The following is a 15879-nucleotide window of genomic DNA, read 5'->3' on the forward strand; positions in this document are numbered from 1 at the left end:
TATGAAACACAAAGACCTCTCTCTCAGTTTCTCTGTCCTATCCAATAAGTTGGAAAAAATGGCCACCAGGAGCAGTGGTTCATAGTGCCAGCACCAAGCCCCAGCGATAACCCTGGAAGTGAACAAAATAAAAACAACAACAATAATAATAATATATCTACAGCTCTTTTTCTCCATCCTTCTCTTTTTAAGCATTGAAATAGAAGTTAGTTTTACTTTTCTAACTTCCAATGAAGGGGGAAATCACAGACTGCTTCATGAGAAAATAATCACCTGCATTCTTCCACTACCCAGTAATTCTATTAGGTAGATACTTGCTAACCTGCATTTATAATAGTAATGAAAGTAACATGTTCAGTTCAATTAAAGAAAATAGCCACTTCCCTATATTTAGTTGGATAAATTCCACCTACTTAAATAACTTTGAGGCACTTTAAAAATTTTTGGAGTGGGGGATTAAAGTTGACAATAAATACAGTTGTTGACATATATATAAAATTTCTAGGTTTTTTGCTACTCACCCTCAGCCTAGGTCCTCTTCCCCCATTTTGCACCAGGAATGGAAAGTTTCCCCTTCCTCCCAGTCCCCATAATCCTTTGCTTTGTTGGAGTACAACAAGCCCAGTTCAAGTCTTTAGAGCTGGGAAAAGGAAACATCCCTTTCTGTTCTTATTTCTCAACTTCTGTCTATGAGTGGAATCATTCCATATTCACCCTTCTCCTTCTGGCCATCTCGCTTAACATGATTCCTTCAAGCACCATCCAACATGAGGTAAAGAAGGTGAATTCATCATTCTTAATAGCTGAGTAATATTCTATTATGTGTAAATACCACAACTTTCTTAGCCACTCATCTGTTGCTGCACTTTTTAAGAAAAATACTATCTCCTAAAGGAAAAAGCTTTAAGAGTGAGTTATAAGATTTTAAGATTATAGGGTATAGTTCCATGCTGCATCTACCACCAAAGCTCTGTGTACTCACCCTCCCACAAAATAGCAGTGAGTTCTTACCAAAATATATAATATCATAGGGTAACTTTTTCCATATACTGGCAGCTTTATACCTTGAATCTGGTATCAGTTTTCTGGTTCTTCTGCAAAGATAAATGGTGATGAAAGACTACAGAAGGTTTTTGTTGCTGAAACACTGAAGGCTAAGTCTTAGCTCTAGAACTTTGTGTTCTCCCTCCCCTCCCCCTTCCCTCCCCTCCCCCTTCCCTTCCCTCCCCTCCCCCCTTCCCTTCCCTCCTCCTCCTCCTCATTCTTCTTCTTCTTCCTCTCTCTCTCTCTCTCTCTCTCTCTCTCTTTCTCTCTCTCTTTCTCTGTGTGTTTCTCTCCAGAAAAGCATTCCCATACTAGTTTCTGTCTTGGATATCCATGTAGTTGGCTGCTTAAAATGGCTAATTTGGTATAATTTTCCCAGTTTCTGTACCATGTCATACAAGGGCAACAAAAGGGAATAAATGAATAAATATTTTTTTAAAAGAAAAAAAAACAAAAAATAAATAAAATGTCGCTAGAATAGCAAGAGTCATTGATACATATGATAGCTTCCCTCATTCTTCCATATATATATACATAGTCTCTCTGAAGTACCATTAGTTTCCACTAGTTGTGCCTGGTATTACTTTACTTTTATCCCACTCTTGCTCCCACTCTTACTCCCATCCATGTCTCTTTATGTTTATAGGCTAAGGAACATGAAAACAAGTGTCTGCTTATAAAATTATATACTCACCATTTCATAAATCTGGATACTTATAAGCTATAGTAGAAGGAAAGAAAGTGAAAGAAGAGAAATCTTTGTCTAATTTTTTTAGGGGTTCTACATTTTGTTTTAGGGTTGCCTAATTTTGTCTAAAGTTCTGTCTTTGGTACTCCAGGCTTCTTCTCATGGGCACAAAATACTTTTTCAGATTTGCTGAGCCCTGGGGCAGAGTCTGATGTGGTCATGGAAGAAGGGAGTGATGACAATGACAGTGAAAGGAACAGTGCGCTCATGGATGACATGGAGGAGGCGATGGTCCAAGATGCTGAGATGGTGATGGCTGAATGCCATGATGGTGGGGAGTTGCAGGATCCAGACCCAGACCAGGAGGACTCCAACAGGACTATCAGGTGAGCACTGCCCTCCCACCTCCTAACTTATTGTGATCCTGGGACTACATGTGGCATTTACTTATAAAAAAATGGTTTATTTGTTTATTATTTATTGGCTACATACAGAAAAATCAAGCAGGAAAGGGGAAGTAGAAGGGGAGAAAGATGCCTACAGCACTGCTTCTTCACTCCTGAAGCTTCCCCCCTGCAGGGTGGGAAGCAGGGTCTTGAACTTGGGTCCTTTCACATAGTAATATGTGTGCTCTACCAGGTGTGCCACCACACAGCTCTATACTTTTTTTTAATACAAAAATTTATCGATAGATAAAGTGTGTGAGAGAGAGAGAATGAACTGAAGGCTCACTCTTGCACATGTGGTACCAAGGTCAAACTTGGAACTTTATGCTTGAGTGTCTAAAGCTTTATTCATTGAACTACCTGAAAACTTTTTTACATTCTAGACACAGTGTGTGATAAATGTGTTTATGAATGAGCAGCATATTGTAGAGGTAATCCTTTATATCTCAGAGGTCAGAATTTTCTCTCAAAAATGTGACTTCCATTCTTTACGTGCATTGCCTCATTCTTTGGCCCACTTTCTTTTGCATGTAAGGGATACTTAACATTTGCCATCCAGACATTTACAACTGAATTAGTGTTTATTCAAAGTTTGTTTCATGGAAATATAGTGATCAGGGTCCAATCTCAACAAGCACCATCTTTGTGATAGCTAGTGCCTATTACAATGATCATATATTAATATGCTTTACTCTTCCTGGTTTTGAGAAGTATATGAAATTTCATATTTTTCTGAATACCAGATAATCTCCATTTTCAGGAGGCCCCTATAAAAATAGATATATTAAATTTTTATGATCTTTATTTATTTAACAGGGATGACCAGAAATCAAGAGGAAAAGCAACAAAATTATATAAATACAATTAACTATTTACCATGTCAATCTGACCCAGGCCCATATATATTCATATTTAGCACAGGAGCCTATACAACCTCTGAGTCCCTGTCAGTTTGTGTTTGCAGTCCATGGTCACAGCTGGGAATATTCCAGGCCACACTCATTTTAAGGCCAGTTTTCTTCCAGTGTCAGAGTAGGCCGATCCAGCCTCCCTTTGGAGGCATTCATTACCATTGGTAGCTCATAGTGAAGGTGACATCCTGAAGAAGCCCACATTCCTGCTGGAAGTGACCCGTGATGGTGGAGAGAGGGACCTATTAGAGGTTTAGGCCCATCAGATCTATAGGGAATCCAAGGATTCCCTAACTTGGGCCTCAGGTGATGGGTTGGCCTGGCAGTGATCGAGAAGGCCATCACAAAGTAAGCCAGTCTTTTCCCCTTTTTCAGCTTTTGCAGTCCCTTCTGAGTGCCATTTGTTGTATCCAACCCAGTATTAGGTTTCTGGAGTTTGGCCTCATATTAAGGATTTTTGTGGGGGTTAAGCTTGAGTTTTACTACATTTATTTGTTTGGTGATCTTAATAAAGATTGTTATAGAGACAGTAATTGTCTTTTAGTTGAGAACTATTTTTCCCAGTATATCTATCTGCCAGCTGTATGCAGTGTTTCTTCTAAAGATTATCAGGGGGTGATAACAATGCTGATGCTGTCAAAAGAAATTAAGAGATGTATCTTACTTCCTTTTGTGTAATTAGTTGAGTAGATAAAGTAAGTGAGGGAAGTGAAGTAGGAAAGGAGGGTGTCTAAGACTAAGGTATAAATATTTTCATAATCCCCATTTTTATATATTGGTCAGATTGGGCTGTTTCCTGTTTCTAATGAAGTTTACTTGAAATATAACCATCTCATTCACATTATCTATTGTCTAGTTTTTTTCTGCCCTATAGTAGATAAATTTTATGAAAGGTCTAAAATATGTAACACCTAATCCTTTGAAGAAAAACTTTTCTAACACCTAAATTTGTATTATAAAGTGTATTTTTGTGATTATTTACTATAATATTCATAAAACATTCAGTGTCTATATGTCAAACGAATATAGCCTAGTCTCTCTCCCTCCCCTCTCCCATCTCTTAATTTTTTTCTGAGAAAATGTTGATTCCCAGGGTTATTGTCACAGGGGTACAATTCTACTTCTCTCCAAAATGGGTGTCACCATACCTCCACCAAATTATCATTTTTATGTTCTTTTTACAAATCCCATGTTCACTAACTATAATTGTTCATGATAGTAGAGCTATAAAAATCACTAAATTTTGCCATTTAATGACATAAGCCTCTTTAAATAGTGGGAAATATTGTTCTTATGTCCCAACTGTCTTTCAAAGGTGTAAATATTTTTTAGTATCAAAGGATATATGGGGGATATGTGTGCATATTTGCATGTGTGGAGAGAGAGGAGGGTAAAGAAAAATCTGAGGATAAAAAAAAGAAAGAAAGAAACACCAGAATAGTTCCAAAGCAAAAGCTATTTCAAAGATCGTTTATGGAGCAGTCAACTTTTTGTGAAATTATGTAGTTTCAAATTCCTGTTAAATGATATAATCTATAAGTGCTTCATGTTTTGTGTCTCAGGTGTCATATGTAAGCAAATAAGCTTTCACATGAGACCTGAATACTGTGAACTCAGTACACTAAGGCAGTAATCTGCCTGGTGTTTACCTAAAAATGGAATAACATACAGTTCAACTGAAATCTAAAGTGCTTATTATCCTGCCTTAGGATTCTTAAAGTGTACAAAGTGCCTATCACTCTTAAGAATAACCAAGATTTAGAACCATAGTTCATTGACAGTATATTTCACACACACACACACACACACACACACACACACACACACACACACACACGGATGCTATTAAAAAAAATCCCTTTGAAATAGCTGAAATAAGGTTTTATGCAGGAAAAGAGTATCTATATGTAGAAAACATTTTTCTCCTAAAATATTTTGACTTTTCAAGTCCATCAACAAGCAACAATATTCCACTCATGAGAGTAGTGCAATCTGTCAAGCACACAAAGAGGAAAAGCAGCACAGTGATGAAAGAAGGATGGATGGTCCACTACACCAGCAAGGACACACTGGTAAGATCCAGAATAAGTAAATGTTCTTTTGTTTTGCTAGCATTAGAGAAGTGACTAATAGCCTGTGAAGACTGTAGAGTGGTGACTGTCCCACGAATACTGTGGGATATCTGAGTTACCAGGAGCAGTCTCAGCATATTGAATGAGATAGAGCACACTAACCATCTCTGGAAGTTCACTATAGTCATACAAGCAACTGAGTTAGAAACAAGTGTATAAAGCAATCTCTGGGAAACAAAATAAGTTGACTTTGTTACTTGAGAAAATCTCCCAACAACATGCATGTCTACCCTTTTTTTTTGCATGTGTATAGGTTATTAATGATTTAATATCTGTGTAAAAGATAACAGGCATAATTCCACACCTTTCCTTCCACCAGAGTTCTGTGTCCCCTTTCCCTCCATTATAAACTGTATTAGTCACAGATGTGGGTTGACTATTATTTTTATAGCTCTATATTTACATATTTTGCCCTTTTTGGGAGTGGAGGGGGTCCTGCCTTCTCTTCCTTTCTAAGTCCACCTACTACTTCTGAGTGTCCTTTTTTCCCCCCTTTTTCTGATCGAATTGGAGTTCAGGTCCCTCTGATTTTCTTTCCCTAACATTTCACCCCCTCTGTGAGCATGAACCAAAATTCTTACAGCCATCATAAAAGTGACACTATGTGCTTTCAGAAGTGCATCTCTGTGATTCATAATTTTCTTTCCCAAAACACTGCGTTTTAGTGAGAGGAAAAATTTCTAGCTCTCTATCTCTAAGTCTTTGTTTACTTAAAAACTGACCAAAAGAAAAACTCTCTGGGTGAAGGGTGAGAGTTGATCTTCAGCTTCACTGGGGCTGGAGGTGGGGGGGAATCCCAACATAATCCTTTGGTGGTGGGAATGGTGGTATTGATGTACACTCCTGTTGACTTGTAGTCTCATAAATCACTGTTGAATTAATATGAGAGTGGAAAAACAATTTTAAAAAACTGACCGATTTGGGAATGCAATACCCCTGTAGTTATATGAAAGGAACACATTTTAGTTCTTTCTTGTGATCAGACACTACTTCTGATTATCCTCATAGTTGTGCATGTATATAAGAAAGAAGAAATTTGATTTATGCTTCAAAGTAAAACTAACTGAAATTTGGAGATACACTTCTTTCCCAGTTACTTAATCTATTTTTCTTATCACCTCCTACTTTCCCAAGTAGAGTCATCTACATGATTTCTGTAGGATTCAAATGAGTACTATTGGAAAACATATTTAATTCATTTGACTAACCTATTATTGATTCTTGAAGAGGTCAAGAATAACAGTAAGATGCTTTTGTCCTAAAAATATAAAAATAAAAACATGAGCTCACTATGAAAATGCGTAAAATCATAGAGCATATAGTAGAAAGTTTTATTTTGTAGTTAGCATGGAGGAAATAGTTGTTTGATGCAGTTCTCTGACTTTATTAGTTAATGCCACAGAATCAGTGTTACTAACAAAAGAGTTTTAGACCTGTTAGAGCAATCAGAATTCTTCAGTTTCTAATGGAAACCAGGATAGATTAGCATGGTATTCTTAATGTTCTGACACAATGACAGTGTATAAGCAGTGTATCTCCTAGTAGGCCTCTACATTTATTACAGACTAAAAAAATCCACTTGTAGCCATTCAAGTAGTCAGTCACACGTTAAAATGGTATTTTCAATTTACTAAATGCCAGGCACTGTGCTTGTTGAACTTCTTATGTCATCTCCTTCATTACTTATAACTGTGATATAGACACAATTACTTACATTTACCAGTCACTTCATTTAGTTATTCTTTTTGAGTGGGTATATGTTAAGGTATTGTTGGGGGGCTGGGTGGTGGTGCACCTGGTTGAACACACAAGTTGCAATGCTCAAGGACCCAGGTTCAAGCCCCCGGTCCCCACCTGCAGGGGGAAAGCTTTGCGAGTAGTAAAGCAGGGTTGCAGGTGTCTTTTTGCCTCTTTCCCTCTCTGTCTCTCCCTTCCACTCGATTTCTGACTATCTCTATCCAATAAATAAATAAATAAAGGTAAAAAAGGTATTGTTGGTCTGCAATATTATTTACGTTTTCTGCTTAGAATTGTATATAATTACCATACCTGTCACTAAGGTACCAATCTCTCCCTACACAGGGTTTATTATAAACCTCCCCCCTTTAGTAATATTAGGCCAACATCTGTTCCATGACTTTTGTTTTTATTTTGTCACTTTGCATTGATTTATTATGCCCACACAATAAATAATATCATCCAGCGTCAGAATCTGAAATTGAATGAAATTGGAATGAATCTGAAACTGAATCCTTGTCAAAAGTGCATATGCACTTTCCATTGTGAAATTGTTCTCCTTGGGAGATATTCTTTTAAATCAACCATGAATAATTTAATGTTTGTAAAAGATTATTAATTAAATCTCTATTTCAGCGGAAACGGCACTATTGGAGATTGGATAGCAAATGTATTACCCTCTTTCAGAATGACACGGGAAGCAGGTACTACAAGGTAATTTCTTCATGTACATTTCATGCCTTGTCTTCAAGGGGTTGTAGAGTATAAGAAATGCACTATACTTCCAACAGACAGAAGTGGGTTGTTTTTTTCTTTTCTTGCTTCAAGAGGTTTTTTTTCTTTTTTTTATACTTTAAAAACTTCTGAGAAATCAGGTTTTAAAAATTATCAGTGAATTCTGGGTGTCTCAGGGAGAAGGGGGAGATTTTTCTGGTCACATGGGATGGTGGTGGAGAAGAGTAAACTTGAGGATTTTAGCAGAGATGTGTCCTTTAACTAGAAGATTCAAGACCACCACAGATTAACTGAAAGTAAATACTTGAAATCTACTACACCCACCGTCCTCCTCCCCATCCCTTCACCCTTTCGTATGCACATCTTTCTCTTAATTTTATCCTTGGATTTCTTATACATAATCTAAAAGTACATTTTTAGCTATCAGTGTTTCTGTATATAATTTTAATTAGTTTTTAGAATAAATGACAAACTAACTTTGTTGGAATTGACAGAGAAGCTGATAATTCAAAAGAATTACAGTAACACCTTAGCAAAACTTCAGTCAAAATAAGTTGTAAGCAACAAATGCATATTGGAATTGTGCTCATATAGAATTAGTTGAAAATAATTTTTTTTTTTTGCTGCTAAATTACACATCCAGAAAAAAAATCCTACTCCCTACAAGAACATGATGCTTAGATTGGCAAATTCTTCTCCTCTGTCTGTCCCACACTGCTTAATTTGTTTCAAGCATGTAGCAAACAAGCATCCACTCTAAGGAAATAAAAATGTCTGCAGGGGGAAAACTGTTTCATCAAGATAATTTGGTCTCTACTTTCACTTAAAATATATATACTACATTAATTTTTTAATTTTTATTTATAAAAAGGAAAAAGTAACAAAAAACAGGATAAGAGGAATACAACTCCACACAATTCCCACCACCATAAATCTGTATCCCATCCCCTCTCCTGATAGCTTTCCTATTCTTTAACCCCATGGGAGTATGGACCCGGGGTCATTATGGGGTCAGAAGGTGCAAAGTCTGGCTTCTGTAATTGCTTCACACTTCTTCTTCTAGCGTTTGCCCTTCTTCCGTAGCCAGTCAACAGCGTCAGGTTGAGCCTGATGTAAAGTTTCGAGACCTCCTTTGAATCTGGAGAGGTGGCAGTCGTTGACTATGTGGGTCTGTCTGTAGCCGCAGGGGCAGATCGGGTCGTCTCTGGCTCCCCAGCGATGGAACATAGCGGCGCACCAGCCATGGCCTGTTCGATAGTGATTGAGGAGGGCCCAATCATAACGTGCTTTCACACTGAACATGGTCATTGGAAGGTCGATCCATACTCCCAGCCTGTCTCTCTCTTTCCCTAGTGGGGCAGGGTTCTGGGGAAGCAGGGCTCCAGGACACATTGGTGGGGTCGTCTGCCCTGGGAAGTCTGATTGGCATCATGTTAGCTTCTGGAACCTGGTGGCTGAAAAAAGAGTTAACTTATAGAGCCAAGCAAATTGTTGACTAATCATGAACCTAAAGGCTGGAATGAAGAGGTGGGGGGTTTCAGTTTTGTAGATAGTTGGTATTCCTATTTTAGTTATATTCCAAAGAGCTCATGACTATACTAGATTTTTTTAGAATGTTTTTTATTTTATTATTTATTATTTTTTTTATTCCTTTTTGTTGCTCTTGTTTTATTGTTGTTGTTGTTGTTGTTGTTATTGATGTCATTGGTTTTGGATAGGACATAGAGAAATGGAGAGAGGAGGGGAAAACAGAAAGGGGGAGAGAAAGATAGACACCTGCAGACCTGCTTCATCGCTCGTGAGCCAGGGGCTCAAACCGGGATCCTTACGCCCATCCTTGTGCTTTGTGCCACCTGCGCTTAACCTGCTGCGCTCCTGCCCTACTCCCCTTTTTAAAATTTTTAAAAAGAGATGGTAGGTGATTTTCTTCCAGACATTGGCAATATTTTAAAGAGAAATGTGCTCTAGAGAATATATAGAAGCAATTTTCATTCTCTCAATGTAAACATTCTCTCTACATGAAGCAATACAAATATGACATAATATATCACCCAGTGAAATACAAGTTCCAAAGAACTTCAGAGTGAAAATATTATCTAGTCACTTACTCAAAGTCAGTGTAGGCTCAGACATAGTTGATGATCTATGAGCACTTTATACAGCCCTAACAGGAAAAGGAAACCTTAGTTTTCAAATCAAAAGTTTGTGCTACTATTACTCCATACCTCCTAAAAGAAAAGTGTGATGATTCCACCTTGAATATGGACATTATCTTAAAAGTAGCTGCTTTAATATTTGTCTCTAGGGCTGGTGTGATAGCTCATTTGGGAAGATAACTGCTTTGCCATGAGCACAACCCACGTTCAAGTTCAGGGCTTTGAGAGAAACTTCATTGCTTCAGTTTCTCTTCCCTATTCTTGTCATGTGAGTATAGTGAAAGCATCACTTGAATTTTTCTGGGAAAGACCATGATGTTTTCTCTTGGTAAAATTATTTTGGAATTTTACTCAGTGATGTTTTTCTTTATAAAATCATCTTACAGAGTCAAAATAGCTCACCTGGAGAGTGTGCTGCTTTGCCATGTCTATGACCCAAGTTCGAGCCCTGCCTCCACTACACTGAAGAAAGCTTCAGTGTTGTGGTCTCTTTCACTCTTGTTCTGCCTTCTCTGCCTCTGTCTCTACCTCTAGCAAAGCTACAACATACAAATATATATATATTTAGTATTTGTGATGTCATTGCTCACAATTTCCCTGAATTGGATTTTGTTTTAATGTATATTTTTTATAAACTACATCTAGAGCACTCTCTTCCACAGGAAATCCCTTTATCAGAAATTTTATCTCTGGAGCCTGCAAAACCTTCAGTTTCAGTTCCTAATGGGGCCAATCCTCATTGCTTTGAAATCACTACTGCAAATGTAGTGTACTATGTTGGAGAACATGTGGTGACTCCTTCCAGCCCCCCACCAAGTGGCAGTGTCCTTACCAGTGGTATTGGTGCAGATGTGGCCAGGATGTGGGAGATGGCAATCCAGCATGCTCTTATGCCTGTCAACCCCAAAGGCTCTGCCAATTCAGGAACCAGTTCACACAGTAAGTCTACTAATTGTCTATCTGAATATCTAACTACAGAGAAAGCCCCCTTGAGAGTTTATTGGACAACATAGGATGTCTAAAGAAAAGCCACAATGTGCTGTTAAAATAATCCACCCATGAAAAAATCCTATATCGTTGTTTTTCTTTTTTAACCTCATATTAAAATTTGTGTAAACTAATGTAAGTTCAACGTACTAGGTAATAGTTGCAGTCTAGAGTTATAGGTCATAAAATAAATAATCTAGTCAATGTGAGCTCAATATGAAAAAACAGAATCTGGAAACCGACTGACTTGGTGATTTGTGCAAAGAACTTGGTAACTCTTGATATTTTCATTTAGGAAGAAGTCTCTGTTTATTACTAAATAGAGAATGAGGTTACCAAGTGTCAACTTAGGGGAACAAATTATTAAAAGAGATTTTTAAAGACATATCTGTAGATAATAATGTGGTCTTTATTTTCATGATGGCTACTAATAATGAAGCCTATAGAAATATAAACTTTTAGGGTCCAGCCAGGTGGTGGAACACCTGGTTAAGCACACACATTATAATGTGTAAGAACCCAGGTACAAGCCCCATGGTCCCTACCTGTGGGGGGAAAGCGTCATGAACAGTGGAACAGGGCCATAGGTGTTTTTCTGTCTCTCTCCCTCTCTGTCTACCCTCACCTCTCAATTTCTCTGTCTCTATTTAATAACAAATAAATAAATAAAATATTAAAAAAGAAAACATTTTACACTATAGTGTTTTTTAATTTTTATTAGTGATTTAATATGATTTTTCAAAATTATAAGACAACAGGTATATAATTACACACCTTTACCACCTCCAAAGTTCTGTATCCCTATTCCCTCCATTGGAAACTGGACCCTTACCTTTCAAGAGTTCTCCTAAAATCACAGATATGGGATGAATATTATATATATACCTACATGTTGCCCATTTTGCTTTGGTCCTGTATTCTCTTCCTATCTAAGTCACACCTACACCTACACCTATTACTACTTCTGAATATCATTCTTTTTTTCCTCTTCTGTCTCATGGTTCTGATGGAATTGAAGTTCAGGGCCCCATAGTCATCTTTCTCTAACATTTCTCCCCCTCTGGGAGTATAGACCAGAATTCTTTTTGGGGTTCCAAAGGTGGGATTTCTGGCTTCAGTAATAGTATTTCCACTGGGCATGGATTTTAGCGGGTTGATCCATATCCCCATCCTGTTTCTATCTTTCCCTAGTGGGGTATGACTCGAGAGGTGAGTGTCCAGGAAATATTGGTGAGGTCATCTGTCCAGGGAGTTCAGGATGGAATCATAGTAGCATCTGCAACGTGGTGGCTGAAAAGCAGAAATAAACAGGAACCAAAAAGTAGGAATGGAACAGGTAAGAATAGGGATCTTAGGATGGAAAGAAGCTAGGCAGTCTATTCTAGGTATATTCTGAGGGACCCATGTCTTTAGTAACTTCTGCTTGAGCTTGATAGCTAACATGGAGGTGGACTACAAATATTGTCTGGGAAGATGATAACAGAGTTGAGAATAGGGCTAGAAAGCTGGATTAGGGCAGAGAGTAGCTCCCAAAGTGAAGAAAATATTTAAAATACAAGTAACTGTTTACCAAGTTGATCTGACTCAGGGCCCATGTATATTCATATTTAGCCACAGGAGCCTGTGTAACTTCTGAGTCCCTATTAGTCTGAGCTTGCAGTCTTTGGTCACATCTGGAAACATTCTAGGCTGCACTCATTTCAGAACCAGTTTTTCTTAAGTGGCAAAGTAGGCTGATCCAGCCTCTCAGGAGAGTAGGGCAGTCCTTACCATTGCTAGCGTATAGTGTAGGCAAGGTCCTGAAGAGGCCCACAGAAGGGTTTCTGATGATGTTCCTGATGGAAGTGACCAGTGATGATGGAGAGTGAGAACTATTAGAGGTCTAGGCCCATCATATGTATAGGGGAATCTGAGGATTTCTTAACTAGGGCCCCAGTGGCCTGGTAGTGACCAAAAAAGGCCATCATTAAGTGAGGCAGTCCTTGCTCTTCTGCAGTTTTTGTAGTTCCTTCTTTACCCAATGAGCTTAGACTTTCTCCCAGCTGTTAAAGCATTGGGTGTCATTTCTTGTATCCAAACCAGTATTAGGTTTTTAGGGTCTGTCCTCAAATTAGTGAGGAAATACACCTAGGATTTTAGTGGAGTCTAAGTTAACCTCAAGTGTTATTGCATTTACTTGTATGATTATTCTAATAAAGGTTGTCACGGAGACAAAAATTGCCCTTTAGTTGATAAATATTTTTTCTAGTATAGCTCTTGGCCATTGGTATACAGTGTGTTCTTGCCGTTCAGTTATAGATATGTGAAAATAAGTGCCCAGTACCCTAGGCCCTAGTCTATATCTAGAATCTGTAACTTTGCTAGAGAAAGCACCATCTGAAGTGAAACTAAGTGTAAGAAAAGGTCTTATCAGATTATTGGGGTTGCAAGGTTGACATCTCATGCTTGGTAGCCCTGGATATAATCTGAAGCAAAGAAGTCTGTGGCAGCACACTTTATAGTGTTTAATGTGATGATCTGTTGGCATTCTATATAAACACTGGTTATATTAATGGAGTGTGTGTGTTTATGTGTGTGTGTGTGTGTGTACATATGTCTATTTTGGTGCTAATGATTTTGTGTGAAGTCTCCATTTTATGCCTGAAATGGACAGACATTAATTATTTACCTATTTTAGAAGTGAGGAAATTATACCATAGACAGATTAAGTTATATCAGTTCTACAAGAGGTACAAAGTGATACAAAATTGGATTCTAAAATTTTCATTGTAAACATGGAACTAGCAAAATGTATTTCTCAAAGATAAGTACAAAGTAAAATTTTGAAAGGCAAGTATAAAATAGACATTTTTCTTAAAAAACACAATAGTTTGTTTAAAAAACTGTTCTACAGCTTGATTACTAAGCATGTGTTTGCTTGTTTTTCTATTAATTATCTTTCTGTGTGTTTTAACTTTTATTTCCAGGAGATATTTCTGTCAGTATTTCAGTATCAAACTCCCAGATTCAAGAAAATGTGGTATGTACCTACTGATATTAAAACTTGGTAATGTGATCACTTACTGGAAGACAGAAACTACATAAACTATGCTTCAGCTAACACCTAAATTCTCTAGAATTTTATAGGAAATAAAGTAGGGGCTATTTGGATATCTTTTCATAATATTTTAGAAATGTTATAGTACATATACTCTTAGTGATTTGCTGTAATCTACCCTATCATGTCTAGTGAATATTTTTTATTCACCTCAGATATGTATTAAAATACAGTATCAGGTTTTTCATAAGTTTTTCCCACCTTTTGGTATTTTTATAGTTGACGATACACAATATCAAATAAATTGAATTTATTGATTTTGGTGAGTAGTTTAAACATGAAGCTGTTTTTATCCCATGATTGCTAGCAAGGAGCAGTGGCATATAACCCGAAGCTGCAAATTGTTCTTGCATTCACGTTTGCATATAAAGAAAACCTTAGAGTTACATAAATCAGATTTCATAGCCACACATTGAAGCACCATGCCAAGTAACCACATATGTTCAGCTCTGCATTTTAAAAATTAGACATAAGAAACTACATGAAATAAGGCATACCCTAACATATATTTCTACAATTTGTTATTCTTTGTCACTATGGCAAATAACAACAACAAAAAAAAAGTGGTAAGATTTTTTCCACTTCATCCTTACGACTTAGGTTTCTTACTATGTTTTATTTGTTATCCCTAGAAGCCAAAAAAATGCTGTTGTATTACTTACACTAATAGAAGTTTATTTCTTAAAAAATAAGCTCCATGAAATGCTATTCATCAGTACTGTAACTTTGCACATTTTGCTAAATTGGTAAAAACTGAAATCTAAAGAACATTAGGAAAACTCCGTAGTGAAGGTTAGATTGATTCTTTTTTTACTGTGTCCTTCTTCTTTTGTTTTGGTTTTTAATACAATTTACTATATATATATATATATATATATATATATATGTATTAAAAAGTACAGCTAACACATGGTATGCTCCTACCAGTCTTCCGCTGTTATTACTACTGCTCATATGTACATCTGTAATGAATTTTCATAAAAATGTGTCCAAAGAGCATCATAATATTCTTTTATTGTGTGAAAGGTTTCTAAGTTTCCTAGTGTTCTTACTAAGCCAGAGAAGACTTTGGGAAATGCAGATAGTTTATCTAGAAGGCTCTCATGAAATTCTAGGTACTTGTGTTTTCACTTTCACTCTGACCATTGTTCACTGAAATTTAGGAGTCATTTGGAGTAATACTAATTCATTTTCTTGTCCTGACAACCTTAAAATTACCCTGAGGACATTCTGAAAAGATCACAGGATAAGGATAGATATTTACTAGGAAGAACATTGGAGTGGAAATTATTACCCTATTATTATATAATTTTGTAAATCAATATTAAATCATTAATAAAAAACAAAAAAGAAAAGCCATATAACAATAGCAAACAACAACAAAACAAAACCAACCAAGCATACAAAAACACTGGAATGGATCAGGAGTGAATAGAAAATACAGGGGACAAGATTTGATATGCAAGGACATCTTTTTTTAAAATGCAGAGAGTGCAAGGTGATGGATAAGCTCAAAATACAACAGCATATAGCAGGGATATATACAAATATATTCCATGAGCGTGGTCATCACATCACAGACTCTTAACACCCTTTAACTGTAATGTTTTATTTAGCAATTATTTCATAGGTAGAAGAGTAGACATGTGAGGCTTATGTTTTCCAGAAATAGTAAAAATGAAAGAGTTTAGATACCTCACAAATGAGGATTTCATAATAAATTATACTCCTTTTGTAGTGTCTCTGACTCACAATTAGTTAGCTCCCTCTTATTTTAGTTTAAATTAACCTGCACATGGGTGATTGCTAAAGAAGCAGTTACACCATTCTAGTCATAAGAGTAAGGTGGTTGGAATTAAGATTGTCACAGACAGGTGATTTCAAACCACAGTTATCTAGTCTGAAATTTCTAAATAGCCTTCCTGATGTACAGTTACCTGTTTGAA

General features: G+C 36.9%; 1 protein-coding gene across 3 annotated transcripts in view; it reads left to right on the top strand.

Annotated features, from left to right (window-relative positions):
• Positions 1-15879, top strand: part of PRKD1 (protein kinase D1) — a 363379-nt gene that overhangs the window by 294602 nt on the left and 52898 nt on the right. For all 3 annotated transcript variants that reach the window (XM_060175253.1, XM_060175254.1, XM_060175255.1), the window contains 5 exons: positions 1917-2118; positions 5038-5161; positions 7595-7672; positions 10512-10788; positions 13803-13855. In XM_060175253.1, coding sequence (XP_060031236.1) covers positions 1917-2118; positions 5038-5161; positions 7595-7672; positions 10512-10788; positions 13803-13855 — 734 coding nt within the window. The remainder of the gene's footprint in view (positions 1-1916; positions 2119-5037; positions 5162-7594; positions 7673-10511; positions 10789-13802; positions 13856-15879) is intronic.

This window comes from Erinaceus europaeus, chromosome 16 (assembly GCF_950295315.1).
Source record: "Erinaceus europaeus chromosome 16, mEriEur2.1, whole genome shotgun sequence".
Taxonomy (NCBI): domain Eukaryota; kingdom Metazoa; phylum Chordata; class Mammalia; order Eulipotyphla; family Erinaceidae; genus Erinaceus; species Erinaceus europaeus.